Raw genomic sequence first — 9613 nt, forward strand, 5'->3', positions numbered from 1 at the left:
AGCTTCAAATTCCTTTTAATAATGACTCTGAAATATTATCAAAGAGTCTATCAAGAATTTGAATGAATTCTGTCTTAAATGTTGGCTGAATTCTATTATAAATCCCTCCAGTCCTTTGGATTTGATCTTGGGGAACACACTTATGCCTTGTTCAGTATCTATTCTTGTGATGCAATTATTTAAGTAGTCCATTTGCTCTTGTCTTCATATGGGCAATTTATATTTTTTGTAAATATTCACCCATTTCAGTTAGATTTTCAGTTTACTTTGCATATGATTATGAAAACTACTTCCTAATGATTAATTTCATCTTCATTGGTTATGCAATCACTTTTTTTGTTTTCAATACTGTTAATTTGTATTTTCTTTTTAAAAAATAAGATAAACAATACTTTATTTTATTGTTTAATAAAACTAACTCAGTTTATTTTATTATTTTTGTGTTTTATTTTCAATTTTATTCTTAGCTTTGATTTTCAAGATTTCCATTTTTTAAAATGTAATTGGATATATTAAATTATACTTTTTCCATTTTTAAAAAATTTTAGGCCCAGTTCCTTGATCTGCTCTATTTCTGTTTTACTGAAGTAAACTTGTAAAGAAAGACAATTTCCCTAAGGACTTCTTTGATTGCATCTCCCCACTTGGTTATGTCGTTTCATAGTTAGCATCTTTTCTAACGAAAGTATCGATTGTTGTCTGTGGTTTGCTCCTTGTCCCATTAATTCTTCAGAATTACAACATGAGTTTTCAGTTAACATCCCCGTTGCTCTGGACATGAAGTCACAGAGCCCCCTGCCGTCCCTCTTCCCTTCACTCTATATTCTAGAAGACTAGCGCCGCCCTGTGGTGATGTCATAATGACCACCCCTCCCACCTTCCCTTAGTTCTCAGTCTTGTCTCCAGTGGAGGAGGGCGTGTGGGGCCCAGAGCAGCTGGAGGTCTGCGCGCTCCTCCCCCAGTACCCTCCTCTTCAGCCTTTTTGCCCCTCCCCTTCATTAGGTCCATCTTACCGCCATCTTCAAGGCTGTCCAATCCTAAGGGTCCTACTAGTGCCTCAGTGTCTGTGAGGGAGGTAAGTGCCCCCTCCCCCGCTTCTACCTCAGCCTCTCTATTTCTTCTCTCTTCTCTTCCTTCCCACCCCCCACCTTTTCATGAAGCTCCCCCCTCCCCACTTGGTTTCCCTTAGTGCTGAGCAGGATGTGTGTAAGAGGGGGTCAAAGGTCCTGGGAGTATCAGCACCTGGTGTGTGTGGTGGGGGGCGGGGGGAAGGGGGGATGCCTGTGCAGGTGTGAGGTACCTGTGTGTTCCTGACCTCGTCTGGGGCTTCCAGCCCACCCAGGCTTTCTCTTGCCTCTTTTAAGTTCAGTAATTTGCCCCATTCTATCTGTCAGCCATAAGACTTTTCACCTCCAGAAAGAAAGATGGTGGCACTGGGGCTGGGCTTGGGCTTGAGGGAAGTCACCTCAGCAGCCAGGGAGCTGGTCCTTCCTACTCTGGCCTCCCCAAAGTGCCCCCATTGTGTCCTGGAGGAAGGATTATTTCTAGAAAGGAGGAGGAGGAGGAAAAGGAGGAAGAGGAGGAGGAGGAAGAGGATGAGAGGAGGAAGAGGAAGGGGAAGCGGAAGGAAGAAGAAGAGGAGGAAGAGGAGGAGGAGAAAGAGGAGAAGGAGGAGGAGGAGGGAAGAGGAAGAGTAGGAGGAAAAGGGAAGATGAGGAGAAGGAGAAGGGTTCAGTCCTCATGGCCTATTATATAGCCCTGGCTCTTTTCTCTTTGATCCAATACAGGGACGCTGATTAATACCAGTGGTGGAGGTGCTGTTCCTCTCACAGACGCCAGCCCAGTCGTAACTGGACCAAGACCAGCAAAGTGACTCATGGAGGGGGACGTGCAACGGTTTACTTCCTCCATCCATGACGCCAGTGTCCCTACTGGCCTCAGAGCACTGTATGAGGGGGGATTGCTTCTTGATGTCACCCTAGTTATTGGCGATCAGCAATTCCAGGCCCATAAAGCACTCCTTGCCACCCAGAGTGACTATTTCAAGAAAATGTTCACAGCTGAGGGCCAGGAGGGAGAGCAGAACCCCATTCCTTTGCATGATGTGACTGCTACAGCCTTCAACCATATCCTAAAATTCATGTATAATGGAACTATAGAACTGGATATGAATACTGTTTATGAAATCCTGCAGGCTGCCATCAATATTAAAGTTAAAGAAGTGGTGAAGTTCTGCTGCTCTTTTCTCCTATCCAGAATCACCTTAGAAAATTCTGGAGAAATTTTGAAACTCTTAGATGATTTTGGTATAACCATGGAGGGAGCCAGAAAGAAGTTGTTTTCATGAACTTTCATGCACTTTCAACCATTTCTGTTAACTTTAAAAAGTCTCTTTTCCTAGATTTTTTTTTACTTTTATGTTCCATGTCTCAACTGTGATTGGCTTTTTCTCCACATGATACAAAAATTGTTTCAAAATTGCTCAAATTAAATTGACTTCTAGTCACATTGTTATTTGTCTGTGCTTTCTTTACTATATTGATACACTGTTCCTAAATTAAACTCTTCCCTTTATTTGTTCTTAGACATGAACCTTCTGAAATGAGATTTGCTTAGATTATTAACAAAATCAAAAAAATTATGATCCTGCTAGGTACCACAGTATATTATACTTTTTCAGGGAGAGTGAGGCAGTGGGGAGAATGCCAAAGTGTCGTTAATTATATTATAGTCATTTAAACAAGTTTAAATTTGAGGGGTCTAATCCTTATTTGAAATTTGTGAATATAAGAGAAGCATCTACAACTAAAGACTACCTACCTTGTTTCAATGTAACTGCTGATAATCTCAAATGGCCACCTTTTTCTATAGGTCTTTGTTCCTCATGCTTACATGTTAAATTTACTTTTGGTTGATACATTTTAATGTGCTTCAGGATCTGAAACCAGTTTTAATTGGGAGTGAGGGAAGTTGGAAATGTTTTTGTTGTCCATCTTAAATGCTAATTCTATCACCACTACTAATTGGCATAAGGAAAAAAATTACAGCTTCAAAGTGGGATACAAAACATTAATAGAGCTGGTGTGGTACATTTTTATCACAAAAACAATTATTGTCTTTTAACCTTGTGTTGCAGATCATTGCCAAAAAAAAATCTTGCTCGGCTTGGAATGGCATTGAAACACACTGAAGAGCTCATTTACTGAATGAAATGTGTAGAAAAATTTTGCTGAGATGTATTTTTTTGGTAAATGACTGAACCAAGACTTTATAATTTAAGAATCATAGACAGATTAAAAATTTATCAAGTGGATAAAAAGAAAACTTCTAAATATCATCAATTTTTTTCATAGGGAGGCTAAAGAGTTTCTTTACACTATTCATAGGTAAACAGTCTTTTAGCTCCTTGAAGAAAGGAGCTATGTCTTTCTATTTTGAACCTGAAATAAACACATTTGGATGTTCTTTGTCTCCAAGGCACTGATTAAAACTGATTGAAATACTTCTGTTCCCATTATGGATCTGCATGACTTAGTCTTGTAATTTCACCTCCTATGGTCCTCAGTTTTCGCATCCCTTAAAAAAAAAAAAAAAGATATGAGACTAAGTGATTTCCAATGTGTCCTTTTCCTTTGAAATCCTAAACTATGTCCTATCATTCATAGATCTTTCCTTGTAATTTGAAGCCCAAATTGTACTTCAAATGAAGATAAGGGTAGTATTTATTTGATTGGGAACTTTGTACTCTTTGAATACTAAAACGTGCACCAGTGATGGACACTACTTCTGAGCACTTCATTTTGATATATGTCAGGAGAGAACCAAGGGATATTGTTCTATAAAGTGAATGTTGTGAATTTTAAGTAATTTCTGCTATAAACTCTTGTGCCATCTATTTTAGAGAAAAGACATTTGGGATAAATTTTTTCTCTCTCTGGAAAAAACTTTTATTAAAAAATTTATTGAATACATAGAAACTTTATATTCAACATTTGTCTTTTTTTCTATTCTAAGTTGTCTTTCCCCTCTGATCTTGACTACAGCCTTTCCACTTTAATTGAGATTAAAAGTTAAATAAAGAGTAAAAGGATAAAAATATTCTTTGTGATTTTTTATTGAGATTTTTAGAAATTTGAAAAATAAGAGGAATGTTTAGAAATGACAAGAAATTATTAAATGAGAAAAATATTTTTCATAATTTCCAGTGCTTCTGTGGAAGTTAGCATTTTCCAGGGCAACATCTCTTCTTTAGACTTCTTTTTCTTACTCAGAAAGAGGAGATGTGAAATAATTTGACTTAATTTTAAAATTTTGGGTAATACTGGTCATAATTACAACAATATCAATGGTTCTGTCTGAAGAAAAACATTCCTTAAAGAATAGTTTTGGTGAAATGGAAAAAGAAGATGACTCCTTGAAAAGCAGAATTTCTAAAATGGAAAAAAGGTTCAATGAACAAAACAACTAATTTAAACTTTCAATTGGCCAAATTCCAAAGGAGATTAAAAAGCTAACTGAAGAAAACAATTCACTAAAAATTAGAATTTAACAAATGTAAGATAATGACATAAGAAGACATAAAGAAAGTTAAACAAAACAAAAAAAATGGGAAAAATTAAGAAAATGTAAAATACATCGTTGGAAAAAGTACTGACCTGGAAAATAGATCCAGGAAAGACAATCTAAGATATTGAACTCCCTGAATATCATTACACATTACATAAAGAGTCTAGACAATATCATTCAAGAAAATATCATTTAGGAAAACTGCACTGATGTCCCAAAACAAGAAGACTCCAACAATTATCTCCTGAAGAGACACAAAAATGAAAATTCCAAGAAATATTGTAGGTAAATTCCAAAATTATAAGATCAAGGAGAAAATGGTGCAAGCAGGTAAAAACAATTCAAATATCAAGTAGTGACAGTCAGAATTATCCAGGACCCATCAGCTTCCACATTAAAGGATTGAAGGGCCTGGATTATAATACTCTAGAGGGTAAAGGAAGTTGGACTTCAGCCACAAATCAACTGTCCAGAAAATTAATCATTTTTTTTCCAGGGGAAAACATAAACATACAATGAAACAGGGGATTTTCATTTATTATTAATGAAAAGATCAGAGCTGAACAGAAAATTTGACCTTCAAATACAGAATGCCAGAGAAGCATAAAAAGCTAAAAAGAGAAGGAAAAAAACCCTCCTTTTAAAAGTTTAGATGTTTCCATCCTTATATGGGAAGATGACATATTTAATTCTTGAGAATTGTATCTTTGTTAGTGGTACAGGCTACAAGTGTAGTTTGATTTTACTGTGATAATATAAAAAAGAAGCTACAGGTAGAAAAGGGATTATACTGGAATAAGAGGAAAGGGGAGCTAAAATGGGGTAAATTACATCACATGAAGAGGCAAAAACGATCTACTATACTAGATGGAAAGAAGGGAGAGCGATAAGCATTGTGTGAACCTTAATCTCATCACATTTGACTCAGAGAATATCAGCCATACTTAATTTAATATAAAAGTTTGTCTCACTCAATAGGGAAGTAGGAGAAAGGGAAAAGGAAAGGGGCAGGTAATAGAAGGGAAAATAGAAGTAGAAGGGGAAAGGGATAAGAAAGGAGGAAGGGAGTAAAAGGTGATGGCAGATTGAGAGAGATGGTGGTCAGAAGCCAAACATTGTTGAGGTGAGAAAGGGGGAAAAAGAAAAAAAACTTTGAAAAAATAAGATGGTGAGAAATGCAGTTAATAATTTTATCTGTGAATGTGAATAGGATGAACTTTCCCATGAAATTGAAGCAGATAGAAGACTATTTTTAGCAGATGTGTTTTCTCTGTCACAAAAAAGGCCATAGAAAAATACCACTTGGTCAGCAGCTCCATCTTACAATGAAGGATACAGATACCTTTAAAGGCCTTTCATGTCTGTGACCTATTCTCCTCCACCTCCGGGTAGTATGGCAACTTCAGCTTTTGACAATCCACTCCCACCAGCACTACTAATTTCCTGACAAGCACGTGGGCTCACAAGGTTCAGAACATTAGTAATTTAATTGAAAAATAAAAGAAAGAAAGAATGAAAAGAATTGGTCAAGTGCTTATTATGTGCCAAGGGCCATAATTACCAGGGGCTTACATGTAGATAAATAGAGTCTGTTCTCAAGGAGCTCCTCCCCTAATTGTGGAGGAAAATGTCCATTGGAAGGGTCACTTTCAGAGTGGTTGGAAAGATCAGAGCCACTATGGATGCCTATGATAAGAGAAATGACAAGCCTAAGACTCCCTAGAGCACATCAGGGAGCCTGGCTTGCAGATTTGGGAGTCTGATGGGAAATTCCCCTATCACCATCATAGAGAAGGACCTTTCCTTTCAAATAGGCATAAAGGTCATGCACCAGAGCTGGGGCATGGGAGCACAGGCAGAAAAATTGAGGGATGGCACTCTGCTGGGTATAAATTCACATACAGTTTATATAAATGTGCAATTACTAGCAGTGAGCAAATTCCCTTCTTCCTCCCCATTTGCTACTCTCACACTCACTGCTTTTATCCTGGATACTGTTTGTGACTTATCCTAATGGTGTAGGTAAGGTCTGGAAAGTGAAGGCTATGTGTTGCTTCCCAACTCTGGACCTTCCATCTGCTGGCTCTGTCAGTGGAGTGGGGCTTCCCTTCTGCAATTTCTTAAAATAAAAACAATGAAAAAATATCTACAGGTATATAAAAGAATGTTCTAAAGCATTAATTTTTTTATTTATTTATTTTGCTGAGGCAATTGGGGTTAAGTGACTTGCCCAGGGTCACATAGCTAGAAAGTATTAAGTGTCTGAGACCAGATTTGAACTCGGGTCCTCCTGAATTCAGGGCTGGTGCTCTATCCATTGCACCACCTAGTTGCCCCTAAAGCATTAATTTTTAAAGAAATTCTCTCATCTTTCAGAAATAACAAGTAATATAGTGGATGAAAGAAAATAAGCATACTAATGAATTGTTGGAGTTGTCTGCTGGTCCTGCCATTTTGGTAAAGAGTGTGGAACTATGATCAGAAGGCTATAAAATTATATAAACTCTTTGACCCAGCAATATCACTAACAAGTCTGTATGTAAAGAGATCAACAGAAAATGAAAAGGAGTCATATATTTATATATTTATGTCATGTATTTATATCAGCTCTTTTTGTGGTGAGGAATAGTGAATTGAGGAGATGCTCCTGAAGTGATGAACAATGGCTGAACAAGCTGTAACATATGATTTTGATAGAGTACTATTGTGCTATGGGAAATTGCTAGGGGATGGCTTCAGAAAAACCTGAGAAGACAGACATGTGAAGTCAGGCAAAGTGAGGTGACTAGAAACAAGAGATCATTGTAAATAGAAACAGCAATATTGTAAGGAGAACCAATTGTGATAGATATGGCTACCTAGATCAATAAAATAATCTAAGACAGTTCCAAAGAATTCATGATGGAAAAATGCTGTTCTCTAGAGTGAGCACTAAAGCATATCATTTTTCTCAAAATACAGACAGACAGAGCTGGGAGGGACTTCAGAACAATGAATATCACTGCTGGAAGGTTATTTGACTAAATTCACTTTTTTATGCGAAAAATCTTCTGAGTAAGGAACTGGAACTGAGACCTTCTATTTTTATAGTTGCCAGACAATTTTTTTTGTTTTTATGGTAGCTTTTTATTTACAAGATATATGCATGGGTAATTTTTCAGCATTGACCCTTGCAAAACCTTCTGTTCCAACTCTTCCTTTCCTTCCCCTCACACCCTCCTCCAGATGGCAGGTAGACCAATACATGTTAAATATGTTAAAGTATATGTTAAATACAATATATGTATACATATCCATACAGTTATTTTGCTGCACAAGAAGAATTGGACTTAGAAATAAGGTAAAAATAACCTGAGAAGGAAAACAAAAATGCACACAAACAAAAACAAAAGGATTGGAAATGCTATGTTGTGATTCACACTCATTTCCCAGAGTTCTTTTGCTGGGTCTTTTCATTATTGAGCAATTGGAACCGATTTGGTTCATCTTATTGCTGAAGAGAGCCACGTCCACCAAAACGGATCATCATATAGTATTGTTGTTGAAGTATATAATGGTCTCCTGGCCCTGCTCGTTTCACTCAGCATCAGTTCGTGTAAGTCTCTCCAGGCTTTTCTGAAATCATCCTGCTGGTCATTTCTTACAGAACAATAATATCCCAAAACATTCATATGCCACAGTTTATTCAGCCATTCTACAAATGATGGGCATCCACTAAATTTTCAGTTTCTAACCACTACAAAAAAGGCTGCCACAAACATTTTTGCACATATGGGTCCCTTTCTCTTCTTTAAGATCTCTTTGGGATAGAAGCCCAGTAGTAGCACTGCTGGATCAAAGGGTATGCACAGTTTGATAGGTTTTTGAGCATAGTTCCAAATCACTCTCCAGAATGGCTGGATGTATTTACACTTCCACCAACAATATATCAGTGTCCCAGTTTTCTCACATCCCCTCTAACATTAAGCATTATCTTTTCCTGTCATCCTAGCCAATCTGAGAGTTGTGTAGCGGTATCTCAGAGTGCATTTCTCTGATTAATAATGATTTGGAGCATCTTTTCATATTTGCCAGACAAATTTAATCTTTCTAAACTAACTAAGGCCAAACTCTACTGATCAATATCTGACCTCTGTCAGAAGCTTATGTTTGTAGAGGGGAAATAGATCTTCAATAAAACATGAATTAAAGAAGCAAAAAGGAATTCTTCCCTTTCCAGGTGTGACATATGAGCTTATATAACTCCAATAGAGCTTACTCCCTGTCATTGTATAAGTGACTGCTCCTTAGCTGGTTTGGCTCAATCCCTGCAAATTATTGTGGGGTTGAGACATTTAATAAATGCAAATGTGAAAGCATAGACAGCATTTGAAGCCCCCTATATCAAAAAGCCCAATCAATTGACACCAGAATGCTTTCCTTGGCTTTTTGAAAGGGTGCTGAGTATAATGAGAGTCTTATGCCATTTCCAATGGAAATCAAGATTAAGTCAGCCAGCCCACCATTGGTTAACTATAACCTCTTAAAGGCAAATTTTAGTATCCAACACAGAAGCGACAGCTGGTTCCAATCAATGCTTCCATATTAAGTGGTTGTTGTCATGGATACCTAGAATCCTTAGTTGAGGGCACTTCAGGCTACCTCTTTATCAGGCATCCAGTATGATCCCTCGGTGGGAGGAATGGGGGAGCCTTCTTCAGGGCTTTGTCCTGGACTGGCAGGAGGAAGAAGGTCTAAGTCACCAGGATCTATAAAGTATCAAAACATACTAACATGTGTATATACAGGCACTGTATGTATTGACAGAGAACAAAAATACATCTAGGGATGCAGAGATAAGAGAAAGATACAGCCAGAGTGAGAATACGAGAAATATAGATGCTGACAGCAAAACAGTATGCATAAGAAGAACCAGAAATCGAGCAGCTGTTGCTATAAGACATATATCAGCAAAGGGAACAAACATCATAACTCAATGATCTCCCTATATCCAGGAGGGAAGGAACTGAGTCTCAACAAGTTGTTGCCAGAATCACACAAGTACTAA

The 9613-nt window shown here is 37.5% G+C and overlaps 1 protein-coding gene across 1 annotated transcript; it reads left to right on the forward strand.

The window, feature by feature from the left end:
- Nucleotides 1-901: 901 nt before the first annotated feature.
- On the forward strand, nucleotides 902-2496 carry LOC116420213 (kelch-like protein 15). The gene is made up of 2 exons (XM_031944531.1): nucleotides 902-1075; nucleotides 1788-2496. Exon 2 carries the CDS (start codon nucleotides 1877-1879, stop codon nucleotides 2345-2347), a length of 471 nt encoding a protein of 156 aa, XP_031800391.1. The 5' UTR covers nucleotides 902-1075; nucleotides 1788-1876; the 3' UTR covers nucleotides 2348-2496.
- The last annotated feature ends 7117 nt before the right edge of the window (nucleotides 2497-9613 follow it).

This window comes from Sarcophilus harrisii, chromosome X (genome assembly GCF_902635505.1).
Source record: "Sarcophilus harrisii chromosome X, mSarHar1.11, whole genome shotgun sequence".
NCBI lineage: Eukaryota > Metazoa > Chordata > Mammalia > Dasyuromorphia > Dasyuridae > Sarcophilus > Sarcophilus harrisii.

Bases quoted from the DNA above. Each gene is read 5' to 3' on its own strand.
- LOC116420213 (XM_031944531.1), top strand. From the start codon at position 1,877: ATGGAGGGGGACGTGCAACGGTTTACTTCCTCCATCCATGACGCCAGT.